The sequence below is a fragment of the Varanus komodoensis genome, unplaced genomic scaffold, assembly GCF_004798865.1.
Source record: "Varanus komodoensis strain SLA01 unplaced genomic scaffold, ASM479886v1 scaffold5, whole genome shotgun sequence".
Taxonomy (NCBI): Eukaryota; Metazoa; Chordata; class Lepidosauria; order Squamata; family Varanidae; genus Varanus; species Varanus komodoensis.
The window spans coordinates 42,619,303-42,636,171 of record NW_025336087.1 but is presented as its reverse complement, the minus strand read 5'-3'; the positions used below and the strand labels follow the sequence as shown (position 1 = coordinate 42,636,171).

The following is a 16,869-nucleotide window of genomic DNA, read 5'->3' as shown; positions in this document are numbered from 1 at the left end:
AGTGGCATATAATATAGTTTACAGACTGCCTGCATCAATATTCCATTGATGTGGCCTATAAAATGCAAGATTGGACTATGTAAAAATAAAATAGCTTCTCTTAAATTTGCTTTTAATGGCACATTAAAAGTTTGCATTAAGTACACTTTTTGTGCATTATGAAGTTAATGCACTCCAGGAATGGCTTCACAGTCAAACAGTATTGCACAGTGTGATCCTTGGTTGGTAAGGGCACTTCATTTGTGGATGTAGCAAGCCTCTTCTCCTCATTTTGCTGCATACTTCTTGAACAAGGCTATGTATTCCTGCACATCGTCTGGGGATCCCAAGACTATAGGCACGCGCTGGTGAATATTTTCAGGCTTAATATCCAAGATTGCCTCCTTGCCTGTTGTTGCAATTCCTCCAGCTCTCTCAATGATAAAAGCCATGGGGTTGCACTCATAGAGTAGCCTTAACTGGAATTACACAAGGCGAGAGATCAGTGTTGTATTTGCACTGCAATCAAGTAAATGTTCAGAATTATGTTCACGAGAATACACTATACTTCTATAGTGACCTGTGTATGCGGATTTTTACAGCAGTGTGGTATATTTGTGGGAGTGCTGGACTGCGACGCAGCAGAACTAGGTTCTAGTCCCCACCTGGCTGTGAAGCTCGCTGGTAACTTTGGGTACTTACTCTCAGCCTACTGTACCTCACAGGGTGGTTGTTGTCAAAATAAAATGGAGGAGAACCCTGTAAGCCTCCTTTGCTTCCTCACAAGAGGAAGAAAGGTGAGATATAAGTATAACATTATAATAATAATTATCAGGAATGGGAGCCTCCAGCAGTCTGGGTGGGGTGAACCTTTAGTATTCTGGCCTCTTTCCTAGCCCAAGCCACACATTATTTCCCTCCTGGTAGTTGCTGATCAGAAATAAGAAATTTTCTGTGCTAGACACACCCACCCAGCACTATTTTTAGACTTTTAAAGAAGAGCCTGCAGTGTCTCAATGGAGATTTCAGAGCCTAACTGCACAGCAGAAGGCATTTTCACAGGAGTGGCTACTGGGGATATTTCAGCAAACACTCTCTTCCTCCAAGATATATCGTCCCCATACACTGCAATCAGGTTTTTAACAAAGCCTAATTATTAACAGGGCAGGCATTGTGCATGCTTTGCCTGTATACAGAGGTCTAGGCAATCATGGAGGTGGACACACGGCAGCAATGGGATGGTCCCACCTAATCAGCACATTTCAAACTGGAATCTTAGCATAGGAAATTAAGGTTTCATGTCTGAATTCCACATGTTATTCAGCAGCAGACAGTACGACCCCTTTACCAGAATCAGCAGACTGTCATGGTAAAGAGTGATGCAGCATAAATTCAAATCCCCACCCATCCATGAAACCTCATATGCTTGTTGTGAGAATAGAATTGGGAGAGAGAACAAAAAAAAGCTTTTGAGTAAGTATGTACATAAAGCCATAGTTCAAGCCATAAAACTGTGCAAGAGGACAAGAACTATCAATAAATGATGGTCCCAAAAGTCTTGTTGTGTCTCTAGCTAAAGGAGAATGGTTCTGTTTGTGACTTTCTGTGTAAATGAGTAACTGCCTCATATCAACAAGCTGGAACAAACATTCAAAGAGTTTCAAAATGTGAGTTAGCTTTTGTGCTGAATAAATACAGGTTCTTGTCTATGAGTTGGGAAAGAGCTCACCATAGAAAACACTGTTCTGCTTTTTAATGATTGAAGGTTGAGATTATACCTGAATGCCTTTTGAAAAGGGTTGTAAGTGAATGAATGCATTTCTCAGAGCTAAAAAGTGGTAGTTCTTTTGTGGAGCAGAATATGTTGCTGTTTTAACCATGCCAATGATCAAAAACTACCAACAAAACAATTACAAATAAATTAAGATTGATGCTGCCTCAGGTCTGAATTAGGATGTTTCCCCAGTATTCCTAGCTTGGGGTCAAAGTATACATTTTGTTAATTGTGTAGTGTTTCACCAAGGTTTTTTTCCTTTAAATTAGGCACTGACAGAATACTGATTTGGATCAGGACCACCATTCATTGGAAGGGAAGAATTAAATCTCACCTTGTCTCCACACGTGTTTCCCAGTTCCTGCCCTCTTGCATAAAAGTTAAGAAAGCAGAAGAGAGAACTTCCACTGATGCCAATGGTTCTGATTCAAATCAGAAATGTACCCTAAAAAGCCTCAAGTACACACTAGGTAACTGATGTAATGTATAGTCTGTTAGTGCTATTTTATTTATTAATTTATATTCTGCTGAACATATTAAAAACCTTTCTAAGTGGTTATATATACATAAAGTGAATTGTCAGAATCCTGAGTGTTACACTGTGGCTCAATTCACTTTAAGAGAGGGATACTATTTTTAATTGGTCCCGTATGGACCAAGTGTAAAAAATTAGCACTTCTTCAGGAAAGGTATAAAGGTTTGATTCCAGTGCATTCCCTAGTGGGCTAATTTTCCAATGACTGAACTTTATATTTTATATAGGAAAGCATTTATAAACATGTTGCTTGAGCAGCAGTCTGAATCAAAGCCCACTCCACATTTTTAGAGCTGAACACTTCCAGTAACTAAGCCATAAAGCATCAGAGCTCACATTAACTGATTGAGAAAGAAAAAGAAAGCCACCTAGTGGCCATAGCAAGTCATGTAACTTCATGGCACATTTAATCTTTGTCAGTACATGAATACTGATGCCTCAGCAGAAAATAGACGGAGTTGCTATCCAGCTTGCTACCTATCATGTCTTCATATGATTCACAGAAAGAAGCTAAAATATCTGCCTTGAAAAAGAAAAAGTGGGATTCACCACACCTTATCTGGTTCTTTTTTGGAAGAAAAAAATCATTTCTTGTCTACCTACAAGATAACTGATGGGATGTTGTTCTTTTAGTAAAGTACACTTCTGTAGAAGTCTCAGCAATTTGGAAGGATGCTTCACCCAGCACAAATGTTACTTCAGCCTTGCCCAGTTCCCAGCTGGCTGGGGGATGTTTGAAGCTGTAGTCCAATACTACTTGGGGCGGGGGGTGGGGGACAGACGGGACAAGGCTGACTTGTCATCATCATGACATTGCCCAATGGTGATGCATCCTGCAGTGCAGAGACAGTGTCTGAAACAAAGGGGGCCCTCCCCAGCTTTTAGTCAAATACAGCCACACATTTTCCTGTGTCTTTGCCAGAAGTGCGATGGCTTGACTTCAGAAAATGTATGGAGAGGTATGTTCAGTTATAAAACTTGATGATAATAAAGCCATCAGATGTAAAATCTGTTTTATGTTGTTTTAATTGCTGGATTGTGTGTATTTTAATTATATTGTGTAAACTGTTTTGAGAACTTTATGCTAATCATACAATACAGAAATGCTTTAAAAAATAAATAAAAGCATGCATTTAATGTTACCTTTCCATGAGGGCTTTGTGAGTTGGCTGGATATAGAAAGATTCCTCCGTAAACCAGTGTACGATGTACATCAGCAACCATGGAACCAATGTATCTGCTGCCATAGGGAGAGCTACCATCCTGTTGCCCAAATAAAATATTAGGATAAACATTTCTTTTAAGGCACCACATCTTCCAAATTGGTGATAAGAGGGTAACAACTAATCCCATTTTTAGACAGGTCAAGATGATAGCTGTACACTTGTCCCTTCTTGAATCGGTGCATCCAATAGGAAGGGCAGGAAGTCTCCCAGTAAGTGAAAGATGCCTATATCCCCTAAACTCACCCTTGGGAAATAAGCTTTACAGACACGACAATCATGACCCTTTAGACACACAAAAAAGCAAGAAATAGGCAAAAGCTGAAGCTTGCCATGTGTGTACAAAAGCATCGAATGGATGCGTCAGAACATTTACATTTCATCCTCTAATTAACACTGCGGTTGTGCTCAGGGAAATACCTCAATTACAAAATTCCTGTATGGTAGAAAAATCATGCAAAGATTACTTGCAGTACCCCACATAAGAATTGAAAATATGCCTAATTTACTGCATTTGCTACAACTTATTGCAGTTTCCCTGTGACGCAGTGAAGAAGAGGGCTGTGCCATTGCTTAGGTAACAGGGCACATGTATATTTTTCTCCACTCCCTTCCTTAAAGAGCTTTCATGAAGAACATTTCTAGTGCTTGTGCCAGCTCTTACAGCTTTTTGAACATGCCACTGTGACTCTTATTACCCTAGAGCCTAACTCAGAATGTCATATCGAATGCACAAAGTTGTACCCAAATTCTGTAAAAAAGATGGGATTCAATCCATAGATGCTATCTCTACTGGACCCCTTTGCTTCATCCTCCCCAAGGCAGTCTCTCTGCCCCCTGGAAATGCTACTGAAAGGATCAAGGGACCTACTTAATGGGGTGAACTGGGGTGAAGATGGAGAGGGAGATCCCTAAAAAATTAGCCAGAGGGCACTCTCCATGACTGGAGCCTTTCTGTTCACAGAATACAGATCCTGGGTCCAACTCTGTGAATGCAAGGGAATATCTGGATTCAACCTGCTGTACGTCTCCATAAAACAGACAACATGGTCTTCAAAGGCTTCTTACGCCCTGTGTGACATGCACATGGTAGGCATGTCATGAGTGGATCCAGCTGGAGCCAGGGTATCAGTCTAGATGGCCCGGGAGACCCCTTCTGACTTGCTCTGTTTCTGTGTATATTGCTTTGACATTTCTTTGTAGAACATGAAAATCTACCTCTGGAAACTTCTTCTTCTTAAGATACTCTGTAACAGCAGGATCAAAGTATGTAGCATATCCCTCATTGATGCTGTAGATCTTTCCTTTTTTCTTGATTTTTACATCCCGGTTGACCAAAATGAATTCCCCAATAGCCTAGTATAAAAGAAAGAAAGAAGGCATTGTCATTTGTATAGCAGATATACTTTGTACCTGATTAAAGTTCACCCATGAGGTTCTGTCCATCACTGTCCATCTAGCAATAGATCAGAAACTTCTGATTCCTATTCCACTATGTGCCCTCCACATCTACTCTGGGGAGTTCAGGACGCCTATGTAGCAGATTTGGGGAGCATGCAGTGGAAGGGGCAAGTCCCACTACATCAGGCAATGTTGAATTAAACTCACAGTTTTCAAAATCATGATCCAACCACATGCACCATAACTACCTGACAAGCGAGAACTTGCAGAACGGTGCATGTCTGTAAATTTGGTCAGCTGAACAATCTATGTCATCCTGCCAAGCAGGTCCAATTCCTTCAATTCCCTTGTGGAGCTATTAACAAGCAATAAGGAATATGTTTTCCAAAAATAGTAATTGACTATAATAGTTTCTCGAGATGGATTGGAGCAACTAAACAAGTCTGTTCTATACTGAAACTTATTATCCATAAGTCTTGCCTATCCTTTCACAGTTACTTAAGAAAAAATGTCACTACAAATACAAAACATAGTCTAATGACTAAAACACACAAAAATTACATGCAGCTACCAAAGACATTAATACCACAGATATTAGAAAATATATCATTCTATAGTTATATGAAACGTCAAACTACAGTTGCTTGCAACTAAATAGAAATGGTAAAGTTCAAGCAAGGTGGTTCATCCTTGCTTCCTCCAGAAAGAAATTCTAACACCAGCTATATAGAATGAGCCACACTGAAACATGTACTTTACTGCATATATTAAACCGTCCAGAATGTTAATGACGACAACATACACGAATGCCCCAACTTACTGTTTAAGGTACCAGGATGCAAGCTGAAAGTGTACAAGGACATCTGTTAACATAATTTTGTTAGGATACAGAAGGTAGCCTTGTTTTGAAACAGCTACTGAGTAAATATGGATGTTTTCCATTATAAAATTCTTAGAATGGTCTACCCAAAGGGTGAATACACTAAACTATATGTCACATTGAATAGGTAGCATGCAGCCATTGTCCTATTCAGAAATAAAACTGGGATAGGAGGCTTCAGACCTTTGCCCTGCACAGGGATCTTGATATGTACTGGAGGCAAATGCACTTTTATCTCCAAAAACGCCTTCTCCATATGAAGGATCCCAATCTGGGCCTTATACTTTTTAAGTAAGAAAGTTATAGCTATATACTCCATATTAAAGACAATATGTAGTTGGTCCTAATGCTGGAACAGAAAGAAGCCTTTGGCTTTCTTAAAGCTTTCAAAACATGAAATTGCATGTGATTCATGATCGTCTGCTGTTTGTGCATTTTGTAGCGAGTCCTGTTTTTCTGCAAAAACCAAGAGATCTGATTCCCCTACACGATTTATTTATTTATTTAAAAATTTGCTATGCTGTCCCATGCTTAGACATCTCAGGACGGTTTACAACAAATTCATTCTAAAAATAAGAAATAAAAATAACACCCATCTATTATTTATTTGGACTCAGTTTATTACACAGACTGCACCATCATCTGCTTTTTCTTTTTCTTCTTTTTGATCCTTCAGATGGCTGTTCAGTTTGAAGGGTGTCTCCAAAACAGTTCATCCCATAACAACCCCGTGACTTTCAATCATAGATTTATCTAGAAAATGAGAAGAGAGCAGGGCTGCAGCAGCACAGCCAGGTAAGGACTGGAACTTAGGCTTCTGGGTCCAGCACAGGGGACCTAGTCTTTCTTTGCTAACGTATGTGGATTTTTGTTTTGCTCCTTTGAGAAAATTGCTTCATGATTTCACATGACATGTTAAAAATGGGATCTGTTCTGTGAATTTCCCTTAGTGAAAAAATCATTTCTTATTTTTATAAATACTAAAAACGTTTCCTTCTTTCTCTCTCTGTACCTCTCTTGCACACGCACAGACAATGACATTTTCACGGACAATCCATACCGGATCAAGCATGAAACAGTTGACGCCACATTCCAGAGCCAGAACAAGCATGGTAGCACTGCCATAGAGGGCATAGCCAGCTGCCACAAGGTTACGCCCAGCCTGCAGAGCATCTTTCTCTGAGGGTGCACCAGATGAAACCTTGAGTAAGAGAGACAAGAAACTTAAAAATCTATACATTTCATATTTTTAGCCTTAAAGATTAGAGAAAGACAGCTGGATGGGAAGGGACAAACGCATTTACTAAAGGGAACTCCATATAGCTGACATGAGCAGGGCTGAACTGCTTCATTTAGTGTAGAAGCATTTCCTCTCAGTCCAACTATCAGTTCCATGGAATACTTGCCTTGCACTTCAGTATAACAAACAGTTTGTAGGTTGCTTGGATATTTCAGTAAATCTGCTTTGTCAACAAATATCTTTGCTATTGGCACATAGCAGAGATTTCAGCACTTCTAGAATTAGGTTGCATAATAGCATGTGATTGACAACCCTGACAAATGGCCCAGTAATGCGTTTGATACAAGGGTGGGCAACTTGTGTCCCTCAATGCAGAGGTATCATGGGAACTGTAGTCCAAAACATTTGGAGGAGCACAGGTTCCATGGTTTAATACTCATGCTATCTGAAATTACTATGTGCCCAAGCATTTATTCTCAATGTTTAAATAATCTTTTGGAGAGGTTTGGACTCAGAGGAACTGTATCATGGAACCCCAAAGGTATCAGGCTGAAAGGACGCAAGTGGCATGGCTTATTTCATGTCAGTAGACCTCCCATCTCTGGGCTGCCTGAGGATTCATCCAGCCACTGGACTCATGCTGCCAGGGTTCTCTGGCAGTGTGTTAATGCCAAGCCTCTAGGTTCCACTGTGTGGCACAGCTGGGAAAGCTATTTTGAATCCATAATATTTCCAGCAGAGTCAAGGGACTCTGACAAACTTTGAGGCCCTCTTTTCTTCCCTAAAACTTCACCCAAAACTGGTAGGTAAATACACACCTTGATTTTTTGTAATCAGTCAACTTGATTTTTAAAAACTTTTCTTAAATATCTAGTTATTTTAATATCTCTGTAGTATAGTTTTCATTCTGTATACTGCCTTGAGAAGCTGTTACCCTCAAAGGCAGCTTAAAATATCTTAAAATAAATAAAAAATATTTGCATATTTAATAAATACCCATGAAGACCTGGCAATAATTTAAAAATATTTCATTAGTAATGAGGGAGGAGCATTTATTCTACTTACTCAAGTGCTAACTTTGAAAGTCAGCAAAACTATTGTTATGCTGCTCAAGAGGAAAATTTAGCACTAGGGCTGATGGGAAGCAAAGTGATTAGGTGTATTGCAGAGAAAAGGGAGAAGAGGAGAGGTAGTATAGTGAATGCAGGAATCACTACAAGGCAGTCTTGTGCTTGGTCTTCAAGGGAACAGGACAAATTTCCCATGACAGCCCATAAGAACTGTCTTGCCAGAGCATATCACAATTTCATCAAGCCAACATTCTGCCTCCCAAGCAGTAGCCCTGGAAGCTCACTGCTGCTCGTTTTTTCTGCTCTCTTTTTTTAAACAATTGAGCTCTCCCTTCCTTGATCTTTACTGGGTCTCTGACAGAGGAAATTTCATTCCTCCCTGCCCAGCCGCAGTTTTATCAATAATCTCCTCCTTCTCCATCCTAGGCAGGTATGAGGTTTAAAAGGTCCCCATTAGTAAACACAGGCCTTTTATTCCTAACTCTGTTGTCACACTGAAGGAGTGATTATTGGTAAAATCATAACTGGGGAGGGAAGGATTAAACCTCCTCATTTGGAGGTATTGGTGTGTGTCCTGTGAAAGAGAGTACACCAGCTGCTAGCAATAATTTTAAAGCAATGTGTAGTTTATTCCTAAGAGAGCATCTCCGCAGAGGAATCTATTAATCTTATGCTTGTTGACCTTAGATTTGATCCTTAGTGTAATCCGGTCCTTATTTTTCTGTTTGGCTGATGTAATAAACATTCTGGGGATTTGCTAAGTAACCACTACTACAGCACCCAGAGTCCTAGAATTGGAAGAATAGCAGGGTGTGGCTTGAACAGAAACAAATGACATATTAAACTCATGATAATCCAGAACTTCAGGTTTCTTCAAACAGGGCACCTGCCGGTCAAGATGACATGTGCAAATTAGATCCCTACACAAGTTAGCTAAAATCTTAGTGGTGGAAGTGCTTTGAGAAGTACATTGTGGATTTCCATATTATGCTGCAAATAACATTACTTCCCTCTTTTGAAAGTTACCTCATGGTAAATTGAATGGCTCAAAATAGACTGCTATATGAGTAGTTATTCATATTATCACACCATTTGCACAAGCAACCATTAAATGTGTCCTACCTTTCTGTAGATTCCAAAAATGGTTCCAATGGAAACAAGGCAGTCAATGTTAGAAGAGCCATCAAGTGGATCCATGCAGACAATATATTTACCCTACAAGACAGAAGCATTTGAATTCACTTTAAGCAAATAAGGGGTGTATATGCAAAACCACAATATTTTTACTGTAAATACTCTGGCTGAATGAGATTTCAGGCAACTTGTTTGCAATGTTGTCTATTTAGTGTTTAAAAAGTTAATACTCAGTTGGACTCATAAATGAAGAAGAGCCTGCCATATTCAAGATCTATTATCTCTATTACCTTGCTAGGATTCTGATCCATACTGGGGTTTCTGCATTTGCACTATATAAAAGTGTGGATGGAGAAAGATATAGCTGCAACTGCATCTTTAAGGTCTATTTCGGTCATCCACTGTCCAGTCAAGGGGAAATGGTCCAGTCAAGGCTGTGCCCTTCAGGCTCATCACAGGAGGGCACAGTCCTTCAAGACATCTCTGCCACTATATGCCCTCTTCATAATGTCTTTCATTATATATGAATGTATAAAATCTTCAGGAAGAGCAACAGGCTATTGTAAAAACATCTGGTTTGGCCTTGGCTTAGTTATCTCAGTATACATATCATTCCAAGTCCACATTTGCTTTAACAATGAAAAATGCAGACCAAAGCAGGGGAGGACTGGTGAGCCAAATCTATCATACACCCACCAATTCTCTGCTACAAATGTCTACTTGATGCTGTTTGTTCACTTACAGTTGTTTGTACACTTAAAGCATTTAGGTTCACTTGCAGTTTTGAAAACTGGCATGGAGGCTTTAAAACAACACTAGGAACTATTTATGGGGAGAATCACAGGCAGCGGCAGATTTAAACAGTCCCCTCTGCCCCAGTTCTTTCTCTTTATTAGGGTAGGGCTGGTCCAAGGCATTTTTCTGCCTGCAGGAGAGCAGCAAATACCCCCCTGCCCTGGATCAAGGACACATTCCTCCTGGGCAGCCAACTTATTTGGCATCTGAGGCAGGAAATTGCACAAGCACCTTACATCCTGGCAGTTAAAGGACAACCATTAAATAATTAACCATTCCCCATCCTTTTGTAGCACCCACAATGAGCTTGCTGAGGCAGCCGCTTCACTTTGACTAATGGCAGGCCTGGCCTTGCATGACAGAAATACAAGAAGAGAAATCCCATCTTTCCCTTGGAATGTCCTAAGCTACCATCAATACATTTGTTTACATTTCTGCATTCAGGACCCTGTTGCCCTTAGTCCTGCATCAAAAGTTGACTTTGATTCATTTCTACGTTGCTAAATACTGCTCTGAAAGTAAGCCTTGGAAAAGTTGTTAGACTGACTTGTTTATCTTCCTCCACAATGATAGCATCTTTGTTTTCTTCTGACACAATCACACAAGTTGTGAATGATGACTTGAGCATGTTGATCACCATGTCATTGGAAAGAACATCTAGCTTCTTCACTTGGTCTCCTGTCACATTGGTAGAGCCAGCAATTCCGTAACTGAACCAAGGGAAAAAGATCATCAGAAGATCCATTATCACTGAAGAAGTAATTTCGTTTGTATGTGTGATGGTTTTAAACAAGCCAGGCATAAGTCTCAGGCACTCTTGTATCAAATCTGAATATCTCACACAGACCCCCAGGACCTTGGTTCCAATGTGCCTTACTATAATCCACTAGAACACACAATCTCTTTCAATAAACAATTGCAGTTTGATAATTAGTAAAGTGGTCAGAAAATACGTATTTACACACAGATATGCATGCTTCTCCCTGATCCCTTCACCCACTGGTGTGACCACCAAGGGGAGTTTAGAAACGTAGAATTACTATTTTAATCAACTACTGCTAATTGTGGTTCATTTAAACAATACTGCTTCATCACCTATGGTTTGAAATTGGCTCGTATTAAACAAATCATAGCTAAGATTATTGAGATTGTTAGGCTGGGTATTCTAAACCAGATATAAAAACTCCCAAACTCCTACTTATGGTGATACCAGAGAAGAAGGGAAGCAATGAAGTCATTCTCATCACACAAAGCTATGGTTTAGAGGGATGTCTGACTGGTTCTTCCCATATTTATTTCTTTATAGACTTATTGTCTGCTGCATCAGTCCAAAGGCCCTCTGAGCAGATCACAATTCATAAAACACAGTGACAATAAAAACAGCAATTAAAAATAAAGTATACACATAACAATAAGACAAAGCAATACACAGGTGAGGGCCTGTTAATTTAAAATGATCCATGTTAATACAACTTAAAACTTACCCAAATAAAATCAGTTATTGAAATGCCTAGAAAATAAAACTGTTTTTGTCTGGCACCAAAAAGATTGTAGTTAGGGCGCTGGGTGAACTGCTTTTGGGAGGCTGTTCCACAAGTGGGGTGCAACTACTGAAAAGCACCCCCCATTAGCCATCCTCCTTACTTCCTTAGAAGATGGATCTTTCAGAAGGGCCTCTGGAATAGATCTTAGCGGCCAGATAGGTACATATAGGAACAGGTGGATCAGGTACCTAGGTCCGAAGCCATTTAGAACTTTATATATTAAAACAAGCACCTTGAATTGGGACCGACACTCAACTGGTAACCAATGAAGATGGTAAAGTATTGGTGTCACATGGGCGCTCAATCCTGCTTATACTAGCAGCTGCGCCACCCTGTCCTGTACCAGTCTTCAAGGGCAGCCCCATGTAGATTGTGTTATAGTAGTCCAGACAAGAGGTTACCAGAGCGTAGGTGACTGTGGCGAAGTTCTGGCTGTCCAGGTAGGGCCATAGTTCATAAATGAATTGCAGCTGAAAGACACTCCTGGCCACCAAGTCTACTGGAGACTCAAGTTATGGTCTTGAGGCCAGGAGCTACCCCCAGCTGCAGACCCTGTTCTTCAGGGGGAGTGCAACCCCATCCAGGACTGGTGAAATGCGCACCCTCTGGGTAGATGGACCATTCGCCAACAGCATCTCTGTGTTATCTGGACTGAACTTCAATTTATTGGCCCATATCCAGTCCATTATAGAGACCAGGCAGTAATTCAAAACAGACGCTGCCACCCCAGGGTTAGATGAAAAGGAGATGTAAAGTGGGGTGTCATCAGCATACCAGTGACACCTAGCCCCCCACCTCCAAATGACCTCTCCCAGAGATTCACATGTACGTTGCATAGGGAACAGTACAGAGCCCTGAGGCACCTTGGAGCACAATCACCATGGTGCAGAGAACTGTCCCCCAGCACCACCATCTGAACACAGTTGGCCAGGTAGGAGTGGAACCACTTTAGTATAGTGTCCCCAACTCCCAACCCAGCCAACCTGTCCAGAAAGAAGGACAAGAAGAACTTAACCTTTCACAACTGTCAGGAAAGAAACTCTGACCTTTATCATTTTCCAATTTCATTTATGTCTTAAAAGCTACCACCAAATTTGCTTTCTTAAAATCTTCCCAAAACTCCCTAAACTTTCTCACAACTGCAAGAATATCTATAATAATAAAAGAGGATGTGTGTCTTTCTAATCATCAGTGCCATAGTGCCAAAATGAGCCATACAGCCAGTGTGGCGTAGTGGTTAAGAGCATGAGACTGGAACTCAGGCAATCCGGGTTCGAGTCCCCACTCGGCCATGGAGCCAACTGGGTGACTTTGGGCCAGTCACAGACTCTCAGCCCAACCTACCTCACAGGGTGGTTGTTGTGGGGATAAGATGGAGGAGGAGAATGATGTCAGCTGCCTTGAGCCCTTTGTAGGAAAAAGGCAGGATATAAATGGACAAATAAAAAAAATAAAAAATTGTCATACCTTGACACCTGAAACTTGGCATGCATACTAAGAGGCCCTGTAGGTGTGTACTTTGTGTTATTTGGGGAGTGTAATATATTAATACTTGTACTTAATTAAAACATGCCCATGTGGTCAAAACCTGCAGCAATATCTTACATACTGCTTTGGTAATAATTCAGAAAATTTTCTTTAGCTTTGTAGTCTATGCAGGGTGAGGGACAATTAAATGCCTTTTCCTCTTACTTGCTGTGGAGCAGCCCTGCTTAGAGAAAGAGGGTGGACAGACCCTTCACTGTGCAGGTTATAGGGGTACAAAATGGCAGATACCATGCTTAGAGGTGGCAGGAGCACCTAGACAAGGTGGATATAGTACTTCTAGCTCTCTGACAGCTGCATCCTTTTGCTTGAAGGCTTCAGTGTATCAAATCAAGGGTTATTCCAACCCGGGAAACAATACAGAGAACACCTTTTCACTGCAATTAATAGTTCTATAACACTTTAAAATAGCTGTGAAGGTGGACAATAGTGTTATTTTCATTAACTGAAAATATCCCTTGAAGCAACAAATCATATGCCAGGATCATTAGCCCCTTGAATTAACTGTTCCAGATGTGATCTAAACAGGTAAATGCTTTTCAGTTTCACTGATTTTAATCAACAAGTACTGAGCACAGGGTTAGATTGCCAAATGAAATGAATGAAACTTAGAATTACCCAACATAGATTTTTCAAAGAGGGATAAATCAGTTTTTTTGTCCTTTCAAGGCTGAATTTAGCAGAAAAATGCATGCACTACTGAAGCAGACTCACGTACTGCATGAAGTGTACCTTGAACTGTAAATACCACCTTGCTCTAAGGCAACACTGCTGTCCAAATAATTATCCAAAAGGACAAAGGCTAAACTTGCAACCAAAGTTCTTAAAAAGTTCTGTTTATGCAACTTTTTTACACTGCCCATTTAAGATTCTTTAATTTCCTTGTCTTCTTCTTAATCAATTCATCCCTAAATAAGACCACTGTATTCTTGGTCAGCCTACCTTCTAAATGTGTTGGACTAAAACCCCCATGTACATCAGCCAGCACAGACAATTGCAGACAATGGGCAGGCTGACTGGGGATTATGGGAACTACAAACTGTGCTGGCTCATCTTGCAATGGGAAGAGGCAATCATATGATCAAGAGTCGGAAGAAAGTATGTCCCAATAGATGTACAGATGAAATGGCGACATCCTTCTTTGTGTGCTAAAGATGGAATGTGCAAATGGTTCCACTTGCATCATAACTTGTTCCTGAGAAAGTAAACACAATTATATGGTATTTGTTCCTCTGTGTGAGAGGCATTACAAGGGTAGTGGTGGTTTTAGAAAACAAGGATGGCAGAAGCTCACCTTTATCCAGTGTCCTAAAAGACTCAAAGAAAATAATATTCTGTCAAAACCTTTCTTTCAAAAGGGTTGTGGGGGCGATAATAAGCTCCTTCTTCTGTAGGACTTTAAAATGCCATAAACCAACCTCTCTATCCTGTTTTACCTGAAATGTTTCCAGGATAGGACCATCAAGGGAAATCTGGATAAGATCAAGAAAGCAGCCCTTTACTTCAGTGTTCCTTCTCCATCTGTGTTGGAGAATACTGCGACTCCTAATTGGCTAGGGCACGCTGAAAGATGTATTCTAATGAAGTTAGGGAAGGCTGCTATATTTGCCCAGGAGTAAGCAAGACGCAGTGCCAGGTGGACGAAGCACCTGGAAGATCTGTCCCCACTCAGCCATGATGCTCACTGTGTGACTTTGGGCCAGTCACTCACTCACTCTCAAGCCAACCTCCTTTACAGGGTTGTTGTTGTGAAGATAAAATGCAGCTATGTGAGCTTCCTTTCATTCCTCACACAATGAAAAAGATGACACATAAATACAGTGCAGTAGTAGTAGTAGTAATAATAAGCCATGTTTGACATAGTAAGGTTTATTGTGGGGCCCAACTGTTGTGCTATCACCTGCGCATCCATCTAATGGTGTAGAGTCTCTTGTGCACATTTTTACTACAGAAAGAGAAGCTAAGCAAGCAAGCAGCAGCAGCCAGTGCTTTGCTTACTCACCCTCACTTTTTGGCTAGCACAGTAGGAAAGAGCGGGGCCATCTTGCTGTCAAGGAGGAGAGCACTGATAATGAGAGGATACGCAGAACCCCAGTAAGATCAAGTAGGCAAACAGGAGCAATCACTGCACCCACTTGCTTACTGTGATCCTAGCCCCTTGATCTTTGAGCAACCCTGCAACCCCAGTCCCCACTGCTGGGCCCACTCACCGCAAAAGAGTGCAGATCAAGTAACACTTTTTAAAATGCAACCTAGAGCAGCCTTCCAGGTGTCTTGTGGCACAACTCCCCCTTGGTGTGGCCATTTAGAAGTAGCTGGTTAGGGAGAAGGAGAGCTGCAGAGCAATGCAACCAGGTTGGGAAGGCTGACAAGAGGGTCAGGAGAGCAGCTCTTGCTTTCTGTGGGCATAATCCTAAACCTGCACTGACAGGTTTCTCTAGTTCTCACATCATTGCTGGGTAGCCCTGTTGTATCACCCAGAGAAATAGAGAGCAGATAAAGAAGCAGCAGAGGAACAACCTCTTCATCTTCCTGCTCAGTTGCTCCAGCTGCTCCATTATATCGGTGGCTCTCAGTAGGAGGAGGCAGGTGCTGCTCTGCGCTAATCCTCCCCCACCGTCTAACAGGAACCAACCGGGAAGTAGAAGGCGTTTTTGTGCATGGCACGGAGCAGCACCACTGAGATGCCACGGTGCGGTTTCCCCACCGCCACTCCCCCATTATCCCCAGCCATCGTGGACGATGGTCGGGGATAGTTGTAGTCCAAACACCGCTGGGGTACCAAGGTCTGGGCAATACACCGTGCTCGGCTCTCGCAAGCTGTCCGATGGGGATGCTGCTGACCCCCCAATGCAGGCGGCCGCTGCGTCGGGGCTGGCGTGAGCTCTACGCCTGGCGAAGGGCCGAGAGGTCGCACACCAGCACGGCCCATTTGCTTCCTGCGGCCGAAGTGGTCGTGTGAACTCACAGGTTAGCGATGCCGGCCTTGCGCACGGCCGTGGAGATCGCCTTGATGGCCGTGCAGAGCGCGTTCAACAGCTGGGTGAGCTCGCCGGTGCTTCGCACTCTCCTGCCTTCTTCCATCACGAAGCGGGTAAGGGTGGTCACATTGGTGTCAAAGGTGGAGCGGTCGGTCATGATGAGGATGCCAAGAGCGGGAGCGCTGCTGCTGCTGCTGCTGCTGCTGCAAGGGAAGGAAGTAGTGGCCGCTGGCGCTGCGCTCTCTACAAGGGGCGATCGGCGGGGGGCGGCAGCGCCGATCCCTCCCGGCCCAGGCTTCTTTTAGAGCGCGGAACTGGTGGCCGCGCTTGGGGCAAGCTAAGGATAGGCGGAGAGGGACCGTGCCTCCTCCTCCTCCGTTGCCCAATCCTGAGAGCGGGCGGGGGGCAGCCCAATCCCGCCTTGCAGCTTGGACGCGTGCCGCACGACCGCTGGCGGGAGATTGGAGCAGGGAGGCAGGAACCCGTTGGGCACGGCCCAATCAGGAGGCGGCGGGCCGAAGGGGCGGGGAAAGTGGCCACGCAGGAACGCGCAGAGGGGCGGTATTCCCAGTTATTTCTCGGACTGGTCTTGCACGCAGTGCGTACACGACGACTCAGGTTCAAACAGTGGAGCAGCTAAAGCTGGGGTGTCTGGGACCAAAATTCAGCTCCTCTCCCAAGCAGTGGAAGCCTCAGAACTGGGACTCGAAGATGTGTGGCAGAGGTCCCTAGGGCTGCTGATGGTCACCACAGCATCCTATTTCCCTC

At 42.5% G+C, this 16,869-nt stretch overlaps 1 protein-coding gene across 1 annotated transcript; it reads right to left on the bottom strand.

Moving 5' to 3' along the window:
- Nucleotides 1-95: 95 nt before the first annotated feature.
- On the bottom strand, nt 96-16,407 carry FBP1 (fructose-bisphosphatase 1). Its single transcript, XM_044446391.1, has 7 exons — nt 16,089-16,407; nt 10,579-10,741; nt 9,225-9,317; nt 6,853-6,993; nt 4,730-4,867; nt 3,432-3,551; nt 96-458 (listed from the first exon to the last, which is right to left on the bottom strand). The coding sequence occupies exons 1-7, from the start codon at nt 16,256-16,258 to the stop codon at nt 267-269; spliced, it is 1,017 nt and encodes a 338-aa protein (XP_044302326.1). The 5' UTR covers nt 16,259-16,407; the 3' UTR covers nt 96-266.
- Between the last annotated feature and the right edge of the window lie 462 nt (nt 16,408-16,869).